Source organism: Euleptes europaea, chromosome 4 (assembly GCF_029931775.1).
Source record: "Euleptes europaea isolate rEulEur1 chromosome 4, rEulEur1.hap1, whole genome shotgun sequence".
Lineage (NCBI taxonomy): Eukaryota > Metazoa > Chordata > Lepidosauria > Squamata > Sphaerodactylidae > Euleptes > Euleptes europaea.
In genome coordinates, this window is record NC_079315.1 from 21,715,347 (window position 1) to 21,735,256 (window position 19,910).

Consider the following 19,910-nt stretch of genomic DNA (forward strand, 5'->3'; position numbering starts at 1 on the left):
CTAGTCCTACAGGTGGCTCAATAGCATAATGTGTAGTTTATAGATGCCGTGGGTCACACTTGGGATCCCCTTAAAAAAAAAAACCTAGTGTAGCCCCTGGCCTTAGGGGTTGACGTGTCTGAACTAAACATACGACTCTGCCTTATATTGAGTCAGACCACCGGCATAGCTAGCTCAGTACTGCCAACTCTGATTGGCAGCAGCTCTTCAAAGTCCCAGGCAGAGAATGGTAGCTTCCAAATACCTTCCATCTGAGAACTTTAATTGGAGATGCTGGGTATCGAACCTGGGACCATCTGTATGCAAAGCATGAGTCTGATCACAGAGGCACAACTATTACCCTGAGATACTTAAAAGAAATCCAAATACAAGATGCACATTCAAACCTTGTACTAGTATCTATACTTTTATTACAAATTATTGATGGCATTAGTTGGGTATAATAATAACACAATCAGTGTTGCATAGCTGCTCCAACGTACAATTACATTCGCTCCTTGTGGTGATTACAATTAAGTTACTCTATAGATCCACCATACACAAAGATCTCTGCAATCCAACTCAAATACATTCGGTATCTTACATGCACCTGCTGTGACCAGAACGGGGGCCAACGTGTGGCAGGAACAGACTTAGGGCATGAAAATAGCTATTATAGCATTCTTCATATATACTGTTCAGAAATAAGTCATTTATTTGGTAAAATTCAAGTAATTATTAAGTTAAAAAAAACACACACAGTGCTTTGGAACACCCCACAGCCAATGTGTATAGCAGCAGTTACCAGGGGTCAGTTGATTATGCTGAATGCTCTGCACTCTTGGTGTGGTTAGAAGCGATACCTCGGCAGTAGTGAATAACTACACCATAATTAAGAAGAGGGTAACCAACATCAGTTGAAGTCACCTGCCTAACTCTCCCCCCCCTTACAGCTTAATACACCACACAGCTAAATATGCGCTCTCTTGCTCTCTCCCCGCCCCCCACCTGTTTACATGAAGTTACTGCTGATCGGTTTCAGTTGGCACATTCTGCTCCACATTCGGAGTGTGTTTACTCTTCAGCGATCTTCCTATGTATTTCCAGTATTCCTTCCGTATAATGTCTTTTTCTTTAGCCAGGATTTCACACAACTGGAGAAAGGAAAACAAAAAAACCCAATTTTGTTAAAAACACTATTTGCATGGCTGTATTGTTTATTCATTAGCTTGATTTAGAGCCAGCACAAAACCGTAACTTATTATACAGTGAGGGGAAAAAATATTTGATCCCCTGCTGAATTTGCCCGTTTGCCCTCTGACGAAGAAATGACCAGTCCATAATTTTAATGGTAGGTCTATTGTAGCTGTGAGAGACAGAATAACAGGAAAACCCCCAGAAACCCAGAAGACAAAACTCAGAGATTGATGTGCATTATAATGAGTGAAATAAGTATTTGATCTCTTTGCAAAAGATGACTTAGTACTTGGTGGCAAAACCCTTGTTGGCTATTACAGAGGTCAGACATTTCTTGTAGGTGGCCACCAGGTTTGCACACATCTCTGGAGGTATTTTGTCCCACTCCTCTTTGCAGATCCTCTTCAAGTCAGTAAGATTTCGAGGCTGATGTGTAGCTACTCGAACCTTCAGCTCCCTCCACAGATTAAGGTCTGGAGACTGGCTAGGCCACTCCAGGACCTTAATGTGCTTCTTCTTGAGCCACTCCTTTGTTGCCCTGGCCGTGTGTTTTGGGTCATTGTCATGCTGGAATACCCATCCTCGACCCATTTTCAATGCCCTGGCTGAGGGAAGGAGGTGCTCACCCAAGATTTGACGATACATGGTCCCGTCCATCGTCCCTTCGATGCGGTGAAGGTGTCCTGTCCCCTTAGCAGAAAAACACCCCAAAAGCATATGTCCCCCTCCTTGTTTGACGGTGGGGATGGTGTTCTTGGGGTCGTAGGCAGCATTCCTCCTCCTCCAAACACGGCGAGTTGAGTTGATGCCAAAGAGCTTGATTTTGGTCTCATCTGACCACAACACTTTCACCCAGTTCTCCTCTGGGTCATTCAGATGTGCATTGGCAAACTTCAGACAGGCCTGTACATGTGCTGTCTTGAGCATGGGGACCTTGCAGGCTCTGCAAGATCTCGGTCCTTCACGGCGTAGTGTGTTACCAACTGTTTTCATGGTGACTATGGTCCCAGCTGCCCTGAGATCATTGACAAGTTCCCCCCGTGTAGTTCTGGGCTGCTTCATCACCGTTCTCATGATCATTGCAACTCCACGAGATGAGATCTTGCATGGAGCCCCAGACTGAGGGAGGTTGACAGTTAGGATTAGGGTTGTCACCTTCTCACCAAGCTGCTTGGCAATAGTCTTGTAGCCCAGTCCAGCCTTGTGCAGGTCTACAATCTTGTCCCTGACATCCTTGGTCAGCTCTTTGGTCTTGGTCACGGTGGCTAGTTTGGAATCTGATGGATTGATTGCTTCTGTCGACAGCAGAACCCTAACCCTAATCTGGCTGGTTGATAGGGGATCAAATACTTATTTCACTCATTATAATGCACATCAATCTCTGACTTCTGTCTTCTGGGTTTCTGGGGTTTTTCCTGTTGTTATTCTGTCTCTCACAGCTACAATAAACCTACCATTAAAATTATGGACTGGTCATTTCTTCGTCAGAGGGCAAACGGGCAAATTTAGCAGGGGATCAAATACTTTTCCCCCCTCACTGTAACTATTTGGTTTCTGAAACTGGGATTCGACTTACGGGTGACAGCTTGGAGCCAGTGATTCACCGATGCAAAAATCAAGGTCTTTCCCGCATTCCACCCCCACCCCTAGCTGACCCCGGGAAAAAGTTTTTCCTAGGGTCACGAAACCCACATGGACTAACAGCCATGTGACTCAGGTGGCCGCAGTGGGTCATGGGAAAAAAGTTAAATATCTCCCTTTGGCCTCTTCTGGCAACACCTTCTGCGGTCATATTGCTGGACTTAACCCGATCGCTCAAATTCTTGTTTGTCTCAACAAATGCTGGTTTCACTGCCTTTGTTTTACAGCCATGGATGGCAGGGCTGGGGAATAAAACAGGACGTCTGCAGTCACACCATAATTAAGACTAACTGTGGCTAATAAACCAAATTTGAACCACGGTTTCAGATCCTGGCTCGATAGAATGCAACTAACACCAACCACAGCTACTCTAACTAAACCACTGTTAGAAGAGATAGTATGGCTGGTCCAAAGTCTACTAGTGAGTTTCATGGCAGAGTGAGGTACTGAACCAGAGTATTCCAGCTTTTAGTTCAGCACTATTACGTGACACCACTCTCTACTGGTGGAGTATTCAGAAATATGGCATCCCTACACACACATGTAGCATCTGAAGCAGTAAAAATCTCAGCTTTTTTGGCATTGCATATAGGACAGCTCTCAGGAAGAGGCATCGTGGTGCAGTGGTTAGGATCTGGAAAAGCCAGGTTCAAATCCCCACTTTCTATGGAAGCTTGCTGGGTGACCCTGGGCCAGTCTCAGCCTAGCCTAACTCACAGTATTGTTGTGAGGTTAAAATGGAGGAGAAGAGATTCAGGTTAGGCATCTTGTGTGCCCATTGGGAAGAAAGGTGGGGTATAAATGAAGGAAGGAAGTAAAGGAAGAAGGTCAGTGGATCTTCAAGAGCAGCAAAGTGATCTATTCATTCTACAGTGCCAGGCTTCAGAGTGCTAAATGAAACAGCACAGGGGTTTGCTAGCATATAAAGATTTCCCCTTCTTTGAGCGTTAAGGTCAATCTGGCCTTTGAGATTTGACCTAGCAAGAGAAATGAACAACCCCTGAACATTAGGTAAGTCTTCTGGATAGGGCTATAAAGCATAAGCCTGGACTCTTAAGGGACACTAATAAATACATGCCACATCCCAATCCTTCTTGTCTAAGGCTCCAAACTGGCAATTCTGTCACCAAAACAACAGAAGTAGCAAACACAGTGCCGATTCTAAGCAGGCAGTGTTAGATAGCACCTTTGAAAATTTTGCCACCCACACGTTATGAGAGACAGTTTGGCTGGAAGCCATTAGCAATAAATAAAAAGTTTGGAGAATATATTAGACACGAAGACAAATCAGATGCTGCATCTGCATAGAAGGGCACATCGTGAGGTGAATAGAAAATGTCACTATCTCAAACAGAACAGCCAAAAAGCTCAAGCACATTTTGGTCGAGACAAACATTAAATATTAACGATTTGATAAACAACAGGTATGAAATAAGCAGACACAGCAACTACGAAAAGAGCATATTCATGCCACTGCATTTCAAGAAAACGGTAGAAGTTGAATAAATAACTATATAACAGAGGGAAATTGTTTAGAACAGTGGTTCTCAACCTTTTTTGCTCCATTCCCTCCTTTCACCATTGTTCAGAATGTATTTCCCCCCTTCCCAAGATAGTCATAAACTTTACTGAATATCGCAGATTAAATTAAAAACAAACTACAATTTTACAGATTGTACATAATGCACAGGACATCACACTTTGCTGAATAGTGGTTCCAACCCCCTCCCCCGGAACCCTAAAATTCCCCCCCCGGGGGGAATTCCTCCCATGTTGAAAGCCCATGATTTAGAAGCTTTCTACACCGCCGTTCCAGAGAAGCTGCTTAAAGTGGCTTAGGAAGTAACCCATAATAATAAAAAAAAATAGCACAAAAGTTGTTAGCAAGTAATAACCTATTAAAAACAGTCACAGCATAAAAATAACATAAAGTGCTGAGTAGTTTAAAATAAGTCTCAAAACACTTCTCAAGCTAAAAGCTCACTATAAAACCATGTAAGCAATTGATTAAAAGCCTGGGTAAAAAGAAATGTTTTGGCCTGGCACCTAACAGAGAGTACATAGGTGCCCAGCAAGCATCAAGGGAAAAGACATTCCACAGACAAGATGCCACCACTGAAAAAGCCCTGAAAATTATAACTCCCAGTTACCACTGTATTGCGCAGAAGTGACTTCATTAATTTTTTCTTTACTTACAATGGTGCAAAAATCCAGACTTGGTGAGACAATTAAAAAAAAAAAACTGTCCACCCTTGAATCTGTTGCAATAAGCTAAAATTTGGTGCAATCTTTTGTACCTCTGAGCACATGAACACATGAAGCTGCCTTATACTGAATCAGACCCTTGGTCCATCAAAGTCAGTATTGTCTACTCAGACTGGCAGTGGCTCTCCAGGGTCTCAGGCAGAGGTCTTTCACATCACCTGCTTGCCCGGTCCCTTTAACTGGAGATGCCAGGGATTGGACCTGGGACCTTCTGCATGCCAAGCAGATGCTCTACCACTGAGCCGCAGACTGGCTGCTTTCTCAATTTCCGTGATGAAATTTGACCAGAAGAGAGAGGTATCTCTGCGGTCAATTGCCAAGCAGGCCAAAAACAATAGCAGGGCAGATAAATAACTGTAGGGCTTTTTAAAAGACAGGGTTTACATTTACCTCTAATGCTTTGTTGAGTGTTTCTTCCTTGTTTTCACACTGGTGGTCTAGCATGTCTTCATATATGTCCACCAAGAAGCCAATCAGGTAGGGAGAACTGTGGCTTGGCTGCAAGTTCAACAGCTGTTCCAAGAGACCGGGGTATTTTGATAAACCGCGATCCTGCAGAATCCTGATACGAGAAGAGCATCGCTGTGAATTTTGGGGTGCCATCACCCCATGGGTCAGTAATGACCCGGTGCTTACACAGAGGACTACCTTTACCTATATGAATCATTCTTTGCTAAAAAGATTTTCGAGCAACCAAGTGTATGGCATAATGTAAACCCACTACCCAACTCAAGTGGAAACAGAGACTAACACTGAATCTTCAGAGAATCAGTAGAAAGGTCCGTTCCCCCTTGAGCTACAAGATGGAAACAAGTGTGGAAATTTGCACAGAGCTGCGGGAATCATGTGGAAAAAAAGAACCAAGACAAGGAGAATGCCACATACTCTAACCACTACACCACACTGTCTCTTGTTGTTTGTCCAAAAAGAGACTGGAGTTTGCCCAGGAAGAGCCTCTATAACAAATTTCTTCCCAAATCCACAAAGTAACAAAAAGACTTCTTCTGCTACTTCCACAGCCCCTTAGGGAGAGGACCAGCATTAACACACTGGGGGCGGGGGGAGAGATTTAGGCAATCTTCTTCACACTGCCTCTCGGCCCTGCCCTCCCAATCTTCAATACGTTTTTGGGTAACAATACAGTCAACCTTACATTGATGCAGTGTGGATTACTGAGGTGTGAAGTGCTTTAAGCTCTGTGTGTAAACCCTAAGTATTCTCTTTTGTTTGACATTTCTGACTTGCTTTGCCCTAGTGCCAACAGTGATGCATGTAATGCGTTAACTATCCTCCCAACCTTCCATTTTAAAAAAATCAATTTAGTTGTGTCCTTTTGTTGTTATTATCACATTAATAAATCAACAACATTCATTGGTCATCCCTTCATAGTGAGGCATTTGTAACTATCATCTGTTAACTTGAAACCATCACCTACTTCCGTGAAACCATAATCTGTTTCCTTGAGAGCCAGTATGGTGTAGTGCTGTGTTGGCGAACCTATGGCACGCGTGCCAAGTCCGGCATGCCGAGCCCTCTCTGTGGGCACGCGTGGGGGCGGCAGGGGCTTTGAAGGGAGCGCGGAGCCGTTCAAAGCCCCCCCTTCCCTGGACTCCCCGCCACCCCCCACTTGCCGAGCTGAGAGGAAACCTCAGTATTCAGGTTAAATTGCCGTGTTGGCACTTTGCGATAAATAAGTGGGTTTTGGGTTGCAGTTTGGGCACTCGGTCTCTAAAAGGTTCGCCATCACTGGTGTTGTGGTTAAGAGCGGTGGTTTGGAGCTGTGGACTCTAATCTGGTGAACGGGGTTGGTTTCCCCAGTCCTACACATTAAACCAGCTGAGTGACCTTGGGCTAGTCACAGCTCTCTCTATGAACTATCTCAGCCCCACCTACCTCACAGGGTGTCTGTTGTGAGGAGGGGAAGGTGATTGGAAGCTGGTTTGATTCTGCCTTAAGTGGTAGAGAAAGTCGGCGTATAAAAACCAACTCTTCTTCTTAAAGCATACCCTTGGGATTCATTCAACTTAATTCAAACACATTCTCACTTAGGAACCATATGTTAACCTGCAGCGTTATTCTTGAAACACCCGTCCAATAACATTTTGCTGATTTAACCCAACGCGTTTGGGGTCTCTTCCCTGCCGTGATTTTTTTGTTTGCTGTGCTTGCAGCGCACATTCGCAGCTACTGATGCGAACCAAAGTCTCACCCTTTCAAATAGTTCCAGGCACTCTCGTTGTGAGGCACCATCTTGATCATTTCTAGGGTATACCTGAAAAGGAGAGGAAATAAAAGCATCTGACAAAGGGCAGAGGAGAAATAAAGCAATTTATTTATTTATCACTTTAGATTTATATATCCCGCCCTCCCCAGCCGAAGCCAGACTCAGGGTGGGTGACAGCATTTAAAACCAGCCTACAGACATAATAATTATTAATTCCTAGCAGGATAAGAGATATACAGAATACACACACACACATAAAATCCATATTAAACAATGAATACTACAGGATAAAATATAGGTGTGACAGCTGGGAGAAGTAACATGGTTAGTTCAACAGTTTTAAGATAGTTGTTTAAGAAAGTTAAGTATACTAGGAAGTTTTACTATTACCACATAAGGTAGATTTTAATATAATCTTAATGGCTAGTCTTAAATGCTGTATAATAGAAGATAAGGAGAAATATAGATATTATAATACTACTACCTTCAATTCCATAATATTGTAAGAATAGTTGGAATAGTTGGTCAATTTAGGAGAAAGTCAGTTGCTATGTTGTGTTATGTTAGATGGTATGTAGTTAGGTTGTATGTAATGATGTATGCTGTGTTTTATGTGTATGTTGAATATAAGTTTAAAATAAAAAATTAAGTTAACTGTTTAATTGTTTTAATGGAATGAACAACCATAAATCATAATAAAACTACACATGGTACAATAAAAGTGGTTTCTGCTGAGAAATTTTGCAGCCAAACATTCCCCCATAGATCACAACTTAACTCAACTAAAAATGGTGTGTGTGTGGGGAGAAAGATAGGGATGCCAGCATAGATGACATCTGCGGCTGCCCTCAGTTGTAGGCCTGGTGGAACAGCTCCGTCTTACAAGCCCTGCAGGACCCTGAGGTCCCGCAGGGCTCTGATTTTGCTAGGGAGGGAATTCCAACATGCCGGAGCCAGGACCGAAAAGTTAAATCTGTGGCAAAGCGCTCAATTACAAGAGGAAAAAGGCAGCGCTCACCTCATGGGAAAGGACTTCATACCCCCTATTTCTTTTGTTGATAAGGTGGAAAAAATGGTTTTCTAGACTGGCACAACACACAGGCAAGGCCTCAGATGGCAGCCAACATAAAGGATTATTCACAAGTTGCCAAATGCCCAATACGGATTGTTTAAAAAGAATTCCCCCCACCCAGTGGAATAAACTTTAATGCTTTTTTCAACACTATACTGTGCATTGAGCTGTATAGTAGGTCTCTGCCCGAAGGGGGTTTAAAATCTAAAAACTGGGACAAGGAAAATCCAAAAGGAAGGAGATTCCAGGCAGGGAGGAACAGGCAAAGAATATACCTCAGTTACAGTCATATATGTTTGTGCTTTGCCTGAGTAGGGGAAGGGGATATTTCTCTAACAAAGAAATTCTGAAGATACTCAAAGTTGAAGGAAAATAATACAGCAGTGTCTCCTCACCGTCTCAACTGGCCAGGAGATCCTCAATGCGTTCACTTCCTCTACCTGTGTAAATGGAGTGAGAGGAAGTTGGAGAAATTTCTACTTACTGGACTTCTCTCTCTAGAACAGCAGGGTCATCGTATCCAGTCGTGTTTGAAATGATGAAGTATCTTTGGTTCCAGACCGAGTTGTTCCGGACATCTTCTTTCAGAAGCTGTTCGACGTACTCCAGCTCATCATCCCACAGTTTAAATTCCTGAGGGGGAAAAAAAAAAAACAAGCAAGAGGGGAATTTCAAGAGAGGAAGTGGACTGAAGGAGATTGCCTCAATTATCGCCAGGGGAAGCAGCTCTAGACTGAAAGGCTAAATCAGCATACATTTTGAGATGAATAAAACCATGTTGGAGACTGACAAGACAGTCTTATAATTTGGAAATGCAAACCACAGAAGCAATAATATTTGCGTGCACAGAACAGCATCTCGGATGAAATGTGTGGAGTGCATGTGGATTGATATGATGATCGGACTTTAACTACAAATTTTTTTAAAAAAAGATGTAACAATCCATTTGTAGCGTGATCAAAAAGGAAACCAGGATCCAGAGGCAGGACTCAAGTTCAAACCGCACTCCAACAGGGTTGGAATGTATCCCTTTCCTTCCTCGGCGGATAGAGGGGAGAGAAATCCAATGGAGAGGAGCCACCACTGAAAAAGTCCTGTCTCTGGTTGCAACCCATCTCATTTCTGCAGGCAGAGTATGGAGAGCAAGGCTTGGGAAAGGGATCTCTCAACCGGTGTGCTGGCCTTTGCTGAAAGGGTGTCACAATCACTAAGGAGGGCCTGTACATTGCAGTATGCAAGCAATCCCTCTGCACACATCCCTTCAAGGATAAGGGCAAAACCTTCCTTGGTAACACCCAAGAACAAAAATACCTGTATGACCCACTGCCTGTGTTGCCAAGCGTGGTAGTTCTTGGCATCCTGGTTCAGAATGTCCGCTATGAAGTCAAGCTCCCGGGATGGATCCTTCAGCCACTCCACCAATACTCGTCTGTGGTGCCTATCAATCGAGAAACCACAATGCATTTTAAAACAGGATCCATTCAGACACTTTGCACGTTAAAGGTTTGTTGTTGTTGTTAAAGCACCATGTTGGGTGGTAATCACCCGGGGGGGGGGGGGCAGAACACGGAATGGAACGACACTTGAATGACGGAATTCAACCAGCAGGTTAGTTCACACTTGCATGTCATGTGAGCTGAATCCATTGAGTTGATGCCAGATTATATCAAAGTTTCCTCAGCTACAATTCAGCTGCGTTGACTCACTCACCAGTGCGAGTCATCATTTGATGCCACTGTCAACACACGAGCATCAACATGCATGTGTGAACCAGACCGATTTTCCACATACATGACTACCACCAGCCCACCCGGAGGAGATGCTATACTGGCGCAACAGTGCACTGGGTCAGGTACATGGTCCCCTGGTGACACCATCTTTCACTGCACTGCATCTTGTGTTGGGATTATTAATTCACCATTATAGTTTTTCCTGCATAACAGGTTTCATTGACCCATGTCATTGTCAGTTTAAAGAATGTCCTTCTGGTTCTCCATGAATACCGTTTGCCCCCCCCCCTTGCTTGCATCCAATAATGGCCCTCTACAAAATATAACATGTGCATTACCGATGGTACATAAATAAGCAATTTGCATTATTCTGAAGCATTTGTGCCATTTGGGCAGGCCCTGCTTAAACTCCTGAGCTCTGATCTGTATGTTATCATCTGGCCTCCCTAGACGGACCAGCAAGAAGGAACAGGGGAAAAAACTGGTATTAAATAACAACTAGGCTTTACCAGACTTGATAGTTCTTTGGCTGATCTTCAATGATAGCTGTGATGTAATTGAGTTCCTCATGCAGGTCTTTCTTTAAGGACTGCAGAAGAATCCTACGGAAATGCCTGCAGAAAAAGAAATTTCAAGCAAATCTGATCTTGGGCCATGGTTCTTCTCCACTTTTTCTTGCACTGGTACAGAATAATAAAAACCAATTACTACCAGTCATTTTTTTTAAAAAGCACATTAGCAAAATTTAAAAAAACAAGTCCAATAATTCTGAGTGGAATGGAGGGGATTTTCTAGGAAAACCATTATGCCAAATGGTAAGATTAAAAGAATACCAACTATTGCCCCAAAACTGAGACCTGGTCCCACATCCTGGCTTGAGAGGTTGTATGAATGGAAGGGCTGTCTGACTCGCAAATCTTCCATTAGATTTGACCCTTGACGAGAGGGACATCCATCCAAGTCACACTAAGTGCAATCCAGAAAAAGATCTGTGTGCTTAAGTCCCACTGATTCTCAAGGGGACATCAGCACAGTTAAGTTTATCTGGATTGCACCCAGTGCAAATAAGGCACTACATGTTAAAAAAAAATCAACAATGTTTGGCATTTACCCAATTAGGTGATCAGATAAGCAATGGATGGTACATTATAAAATGAGGCCTCCATCCTGCAATAAGGGATTGGCAGAGCAGCCCCTCCTCACCACTCCTGCTGCCCCCCCCCCCAGAGATTCTGCTCTGGGGGGAAGAAGGGACCCCCAGAAACAGCATAAAGGGGGGGGGAGTTAGAGGTCTGCAGCGGAAAGAGGACCGGCAAAAATCTCCCTCCCTTCTGTTAGTGGAAACCCTTATCAATACATCATCTGAAGAGACTGTAGGTCTCATTTTCAGAGGAAACTGTTTGCCATCCTTATCAGTCTCTCGAAGTAGCTTACAATCTGCAGTCAATAAAAAACAACCCAAACTAGATATCAAAACCCCCTTAAATGCTGTATTAAAGCTGGAAATATAATCCCCCCCAGTCAACCTGAGCTAAATCAGCCCACCATTTTAAGATAAGAAGATTTTCACAAGGCCTTTAAGAGCTTTAAAGGTCAACATCCAGGCCAGGTTCAGACAGTGTTCTCCCCCCGTTTGCTCTATCATGTGTAGTGGGGAAACAAGTTTACTTCCCTGTTTACCCAACTAGCCCCTCCCACCTTCCCAAGGCCACTGGATAGCCATGTGTGCACGTAACATCCAACATGTAAACAAGAGACAGTTTGGCGTGTCCAATTATGATCCGGGTTCAGACCCCATTCTCCAGTGAAGGTGACTAAATGGCCTCAGGTCATTCACTATCTCCCAGGGACGCTTGTGAGGATAAAAAAGAGGCAAAAAAGGAAGAATGATGTACGTTGCTCTGTACTCCTTGGAAGAAAGCCAGGGTAAAACAAATACATTCAGTTGACAGTGTGGTTGACTTCTAGATTTTATCTGGGATGTTGATCATGCAGTTCCAGCCAATGCACGTGGGATTTTACATCTGTATGCCCTATTAAGAACATAAGAAAAGCCAGGCTGGATTAGACCAAGGCCCATCAAGGCCAGCGGAGGAGGAGAGGTGTTTTTTATATGCCAACTTTCTCTACCACTTAAGGAAGAATCTAACCAGCTTACAATCACCTTCCCTTCCCCTCCCCATGACAGACAACCCTGTGAGGTAGGTGGGGTTCAGAGAGTGTGACTAGCCCAAGGTCACGCAGCTGGCTTCATGCATAAGAGTGGGAAAACAAATCCAGTTCACCAGATTAGCCTCCGCCGCTCATGTGGAGGAGTGGGGAATCAAACCCAATTCTCCAGATCAGAGTCCACCATGCCAAACCACCGCTCTTAACCACTATACCATGCTGGCTCTCTATTCAAGCATTACACCCACTTGTCAATGACAGGGGTGCTTGAGGGATGGGGTTAGTACAGCCTCACTCTCCATTATGCAGATGGAGAAGTTTTGGGGAGATAAGAGCCAAATGCTTTGAACTGTGCCTTGAATCAAACCTGCCACTAGTGCAACTCCCAGGTGATTATGCCTTATATTGTCCCAGCAACTACTTCCAGGCAAGTGTCTGGCTCTTCCATTGTGCTTACCAGACCCTCGTCGAAGGCATCCACACAAAAAACGCATTGCGGTTATTCAACCCAGGGACTGCCATGGCAAGTTTGGTGGCACCCGAGTCTCATACATACAGCATGAAACTAGAAAGAGAAAGTTCTGCTCATTTATTTAAAGTCTTATAGAGAGAAGAAGAGTGGGTTTTTATATGCCGATTTTCTCTGCCTTTTAAGGAGAATCAAACCAGCTTACAATCTCCTTCCCTTCCTCTCCCCACAACCGACACCTTGTCAGATAGGTGAGGCTGAGAGAGTTCTGAGAGAACTGTGACTAGCCCAAGGTCACCCAGCTGGCTTCATGTGTAGGAGCAGGGAAACCAACCCGGTTCAGCAGATTAGAGTCCGCCGCTCAAGTGGAAGAACAGGGAATCAAATCCAGTTCTCCAGATTAGCATCCACCGCTCTTAACCACTACACCACACTGTCTCTCAAATATACACACACACATATATATATATACACACATATACATTTATATATCCGATCACGTTATATCTCTCCCCTTTTAACATATAAACCTAACGCCTCTGTGTCTGACATAATGCCTTTTTTATTAAGTGACAGGGATCCCAAGGCTATAGTCAGTGGCAAGATTTATTTCAGTCCTTACATCCCTCAAACATTAGATTTACGCTGCTCAAGATCAATGGATCAAGGAGCTTCTAAGGGATAAAGGAAAGTATATATATATATATATATAGAGAGAGAGAGAGAGAGACAGACAGACAGACAGACAGACAGACTCCTTTTAGTATAATGTGTCATTATTTTGCTGTTTCCTTGTATACAACAAAAGGACCTGTTTCCATTCTAAGAGATCTCCCCAGCGCACGCACACACACACACAATCCATCAACTATTTAGGAAACTTAAAGCCACCAAAGAAACAATAAAATGAGTAAACCTGAACATCGCCACCTACCATACAGTATAATTGGCAGCATTGAGCTCAATGGCATCCCCTGTCAGCTGGAACGCTCTTTCGCTCCTTTCGTCGCGCTGCAGAACGGCACGGAAGTAGTCGTATACATCTTTAACTGCATGGAGAAAAGGGTGTTAGTCCAAGCGGCACTCTGGCACTCCTTAGTCACCCCTCACTTCCATCAACTCAGTTCAAACACCGCTGCCAAAATCCTTCACAGCTCCTGTCACTTGGGTGCCGGCGATGTGCCTCACCAGATCCCTATACGCTTTGCTCATACTCTTCCATACACCTAACACAAACACGTTCCTTGCCCTTCTCTTGAACCTCTCTAAAGTTTTGTCCCACCTCACTACTTTTATAGGCTGTTACGTTGCTACTGACAGGTGTCATTCATCTGATCTAGCCGCTGTCCTCAAGCTGGCTGAGCTCTTAATTGACTCTTGCCTATTCTGGCTTGCTGCCCCCTTAGGCCTGGAACACCCTCTCAGGATCCCCACACAGTGCCACCCCTCAGGGGCTGTGGCTCAGTGGTACAGCCTCTGCTTTGTATGCAGGAGGCCCCAGGTTCAATCCCTGGCATCTGCAGTTAAAAGGATCAGGTAGCAGGTGATGCTGAAAGAGCTCTGCCTGGAGCCCTGGAAAGCCACTGCCAGTCAGAGCACAGGCCTGGAGAGACCAATGGTCTGACTCAGCATAAAGCATGAACACATGAAGCTGCCTTATACAGAATCAGACCTTTGGTCCATCAAAGTGAGTACAGTTACTCAGACTGGCAACGGCTCTCCATGGTCTCAGGCAGGGGTCTTTCACATCACCTACTCGCCTAGTCCCTTTAAGTGGAGATGCCGGGGATTGAACCTGGGACCTTCTGCATGCCAAGCAGATGCTCTACCACTGACCCAAAGCCACTCCCCTGAAGCAGCTTCAGAGGTTCAAGCCTCTCCCTAAAGGCTGGAGTGGGGTGGCATGGCATAGTGCTTAGAGCGCTGAACTGGGAACAACCGGGTTTGAATCCCCGCCCTGCCATAGAAGCTTGCTGGGTGGCTTTGGGCCTGTCACAATCTCTCAGCCTAACCTACCTCAAAAGGTTGTTGTTGAGAGAATAAAGTGTTCGGGGGGGGGTAGAACAATATGAAAAGCTTCTTTGGGTCCCCATCAGGGCGAAAAGCAGGATATAAATTAAAAAGTCAATATGAAGCACACCTTTCCAGCAAAGCCAAGGCCTTTTAGTTCCCCCGTCCCCAATTGAAGTGAAACCCACATATGTGTAATTCAACACTTTCACTTGTCTTCCTTGTTCTTTTTGCCTCCTTTCTGCCTTTCCTTCTGCTGAAACACATATTGTAAGCCTACCCCTCCCCCAGGACAAAGACATCTCTCCTTTTGCATATCAGACTCTGTAAAGCATTGTGGGCAATGAAGGAACAATCAACGTCAGGGAAAGCAACTGGCACAGAAGAGCAACCCTGTATCATTTTTACCTGCATATGTAACAACAAAACTATTTGCTAGCAGGACACCTGCTGAAGTGTCTACACCCATATTCTCTACAAAAATACCTGACCCCTCTGAACGTAAGCTCCCGAGGTCTATTTTAAATTTCCCTACGTGGAGCTTTACCACTCTTTTTAAAAAGTGGGTGAAGCTGTAAACAATGTTTAACCGCCACACCTTATTGCTAACAGCAAGCCTAGTCTTCTTTCAAGTCCTGAGTCATCGTCATTCTCCTTCCTACATCAACCTCGCTTTTGCGTTCCCGCAAAACTCCCAATTCTTTTCTTCTTTTAAGAGGAACGCTTCCCCTACCTTTAGGCATGTCATTCACATGCAACAGTAATGAATTGGGAAAGTCCTGTGATAAAATTTGTTCAACTGTCGCTAAGTAGGGTTGCCAACCTCCAGGTCATAGCTGGCGATCTCATGGGATTACAACTGATCTCCATCTGAATGGCCGCATCGGCAGGTGGATTCTATGGGATTATACCCCATTGAAGTCCCTCCCCTTCCCAAACCCCTCCCTCCTCAAGCTCTGCCCCAAAAATCTCCAGGTATTTTCCAGCCCGGAGCTGGCAACCTTATGTAGAAGTACTACTGGATGCTATCTCAGCGTCAGCATAGAATATGAGAAGGCAGGAGTAGAGACACGAGTCTCAAGAGGCAAAGTGAGAAAGCTGGGGCTTAGAGAATGAAAGGTAGGCAGGGTGCAGCTGGCACTAGCCCAATCAATCAGCTACAGCATGTTTCCATGGCCACTTCTCGAACACATTCCTACTTGTTGGGCATCTCACTAGTTCATTAAGATGCCCTGGAAGCTTACATTTCTCACTGTATATAATCTGAACCACTGGGTTTGGCCCATCATCTTGAGGCACCGGCTCAATATCAGCCCATTCCTTCCTGTCCCTGTAAAGACATAATTGACGACAAGAAAGGGTATGAAACACCGAGACACTTCAAAGCTGCACGTTTCAAAGGTTCTGCCAACAGCTAGGCTCATCGCCACTCAGTTCCCTCTGAGTGGCAGACAATGTCCACTGGTGCTTACAACTGTATAAAGAGAGTCACGCGCGACCCTGAAGTACATAGCTGCTTAAAAAAAGGTAAAGGTCCCCTGTGCAAGCACCGGGTCATTCCTGACCCATGGGGCGACGTCACATCCCGACGTTTTCTAGGCAGACTTTGTTTGAGGGGTGGTTTGCCAGTGCCTTCCCCCAGTCATCTTCCCTTTACCCCCAGTGAGCTGGGTACATAGCTGCTTGGGACCACAGAAATTCCTGCCATCACTGTAGCTCCAAGAAGTGCTCTGTTATTGGGGGAGGGGGAATGCTGCCATACTGTCCAGCGGCAAAAGCATACACTTCTGGTTCGCTCAGGACTACCTCCATGCGATCAACATGGAGGGGCAACCCAACCATAGAGACACGGGAAGGAAATTGGTGGGGTTTATGCATGCATGAACTGAGTTCTGCCATTCCCACTTCATCCAAGGCAACAGCATCAGAGCTGAATCACAACACTGATGTATAACATTGACAGCAGACAGCTTGATAGTTAGGACAGCTGTGTTGGTCTGCAGTAGAACAGTCCGATTCCAGTCCAGCAGCACTTTAGAGTTCAACAAGATTTTCAGGGTATACGCTTTTGAGAGTCAAAGCTTGCCTCAATAAGAATAGCCCAATGCTTGGCATTCTTAATTGTATGCTTCATACCAGCACATGCCTCCAGGCATATGCAGAGAGCCTTTCCCTCTAAACCTAGCAATTCCCACCAGCCCCTTTCCAGGGATGTGGGACCACAGCCTTAAGGAAGCAACAGGGGACAGTTCTGTAGTTGTAATCTACTTGCAATGCCGCAATTCATTGAACCCATGAAGCTGCCTTGTACCGAATCGGACCCTTGGTCCTTCAAAGTCAGTCTTGTCTACTAGACCGGCAGCGGCTCTCCAGGGTCTCAGGCAGGGGTCTTTCGCATCACCTACTTGCCTAGTCCCTTTAACTGGAGATGCCGGGGATTGAACCTGGGACATTCCGCAGGCCAAGCAGATGCTCTACCACTGAGCCACAGCCACTCTCCATGGCTCTCCAGGGTCTCAGGCAGGGGTCTTTCACATCACCTACTCGCCTAGTCCCTTTAAGTCACTGGTTCCCAACCGGGGGCCCGTGGACCCCCAGGGGTCCACGAGAACTAAATTAAGGCCCGTGAAACAAAGTTATAAACCCATAATAAATTAATATTTTCAATTAAAAGTTCTCTATTATAAAAAAATTATATTCAAATATTATTCTAAGTTTAATGTTTAACTAACAGTTATGATTAAAGTTTATTTTCAAATTCTCGGAATTTTAATTTTGAACCTTGGGGTCCCTGCACCCAACAAAAAAGTCCTAGTGGTCCCTGGTCAAAAAAAGGTTGAGAACCACTGCTTTAAGTGGAGATGCCGGGGATTGAACCTGGGACCTTCTGCCTGCCAAGCAGAGGCTCTACCACTGAGCCACGCCCCCCTCCCAGTTGATTTACCCCTAGGGTATGGAAGGGTCTCCAGGGTCTCTTTCACATCACCTACTCGCCTAGTCCCTTTAAGTGGAGATGCCGGGGATTGAACCTGGGACCTTCTGCAGGCCAAGAAGGTGCTCTACCACTGAGCCACGGCCCACTCCATGGCTCTCCGGGGTCTCAGGCAGGGGGGTCTTTCACATCACCTACTCGCCTAGACCCTTTCAGTGGAGACGCCGGGGATTGAACCTGGGACCTTCTGCCTGCCAAGCAGACGCTCTACCACTGAGCCACGGCCCCTCCCCTGAATTTCCCCGAAGCACGCCGGTTTAAGAGCCTCTCCCCTGTGCGACCCAAACCAAGCGGGCCGACTCAGGGGAGGGCGTGGCTGTTCCCCGGCCGACCCCCGTCTCAGCGCGGCTGCGCTGGAGCGGAAGCGGGCGAAGGGCACCGCGGCAGCGGCCACTACCTGTACAGCAGGTAGCCGCTGGCGTCCAGGGGGATGCCGAACTCCAGCTCGCTGTCTCCGGCGGCCTCCGCTTCCGTCTCCAGACGAGGAGCGCCGTGCTCCGGATCCGCTCTCCCTTCTGGGTCCGCCATCATCGCGGCCGCCTCCCACCCACGCACCCACCCCGGAAGAAAGGCAGCGAGAGAGGCCGCCCTAGCAGGACCGCGGGGGGAAGACTCGCTCGCCCACACGCACCATAGAGACGGGGCGGGCGGCTAGAGCGCCCCCGCGGTGGAAACGGAGACATTCCACGCCCAGTGGGTGTGTGTGTGTGTGGGGGGGAGGGTTATGTATCGAGGCCTTGGCCATAGAGATGGAAAAGACAGACTCTTCCCCCGAGTGGAGAGGCGGACCGCACTGCAGTTCCCTCTGGCTCAATACAAAGAGGGCTCTCACCATAGAGGCGCGGGGACAGAGCGGCGCCGTGTCTGACAATATGGCGGCTGTCAATTTGCAGCAGAAGTTCAGTGGCGCCTTAAAAGACTGACCACATTTAACCCAGCGTGGATTTTCGTGGGTCGCTTCTTCAGCAGACCTTAAATAAGTCAGCTCTGAAATAAACGTGGTTCAGGGACCGCCGGGCTTCTGTTTTAGTTTGCTGCAATAGACCCCACTGGAATCGTCAGTTTAGAGCCAGGTGTCGAGGATGTCAATTCGAGCGAGCCAAAAACTCTTATGCTTTCTAATCACTTCCGCGGCTGTCTTTTGGCAGCTTCTGCTCAAGAAGCGATCATAGAATCATAGAGTTGGAAGGGGCCACCAGGGTCATCTAGTCCAACCCCCCTGCACAATGCAGGAAATTCCAAACTACCTCCCCCCACCGATGCCCCCAGTGCCCAGAAGATGCCCAAGATGCCCCCAGCTCCCATGAACTGCCCAAGTTCATAGAATCAGCATTGCTGACAGATGGCCATCATGGACAATAATGTCCATGGTCTTCTAAAAAGGCTTCCGGTCCCCATTGCAGATCTTAGAAGCTTTTAAAAGTGGGGCCGTGTCAATGGGATCAATGTAAACTATCTAATATGGCAGGCAGAGGTAGAAGCTGTTCTTCATTGCAGTGCTTTGAGATGGCTTGTTTTAATATTATTTTTAAATGATCTTATTGTTTGCCTCTGGAAAGACAGCACATACGTTTTCTAAGCACATAAAGTAAATCATGCCCTATAATCAAAACAGGTTTTTTTTTTAAGAAGAAGAAGCACGGATGTTACATTTTATTTTCTGGCACAGCTAAACACTTCCTCCACATGGCTTTTGCTCTTTTTAAAATCCTGATGAAAGGCAGGAACTCAACAAATGGACATAGAACGATGAGAAAGTCTTCACCTGTTGAATTTCTATATGCTCTAGATTTTAAAGACTTGTGAGATGCAGTGCTTTAAAACATTACATTCTTTAATTCCACCAAAGTGAAAAACAAACTGTGGAGGGTCACAGAAGGGGGAAAAATAGGACACCTGACTCTTTAAGACTGGTAAAAAAATTCACATTGTGGTAATACAAAAAAAATTTTTTTTTTTGCAGCTACTGAATTCCACCTACTATCCGATTTTGTAAATGAACAGTGTTTCCTTAGCCAAAGCCAAATATTGTAATGGAAGCCTGTTCCAGTTATAGTTTGCTTGGCTTCAGTTCTGACTCTGTTATAAAAAATACTCTTTAATCTCTCAAAGATCTGTTTAACCCTTCTCTTCTCACTTTATGGTCAAGTATGCACTTCTCT

General features: G+C 45.6%; 1 protein-coding gene and 1 non-coding gene across 2 annotated transcripts; one reads left to right on the top strand and one right to left on the bottom strand.

Moving 5' to 3' along the window:
• Positions 1–999: 999 nt before the first annotated feature.
• Positions 1,000–18,279, bottom strand: FNTA (farnesyltransferase, CAAX box, alpha). The gene is made up of 9 exons (XM_056848376.1): positions 18,146–18,279; positions 16,001–16,086; positions 13,681–13,795; positions 10,618–10,722; positions 9,690–9,816; positions 8,863–9,011; positions 7,292–7,354; positions 5,473–5,644; positions 1,000–1,133 (listed from the first exon to the last, which is right to left on the bottom strand). Exons 1-9 carry the CDS (start codon positions 18,277–18,279, stop codon positions 1,002–1,004), a joined length of 1,083 nt encoding a protein of 360 aa, XP_056704354.1. The 3' UTR covers positions 1,000–1,001.
• On the top strand, positions 14,200–14,268 carry TRNAT-UGU (transfer RNA threonine (anticodon UGU)). Its single transcript has one exon. It is a non-coding gene; the product is annotated as a tRNA-Thr (tRNA).
• Positions 18,280–19,910: the final 1,631 nt, after the last annotated feature.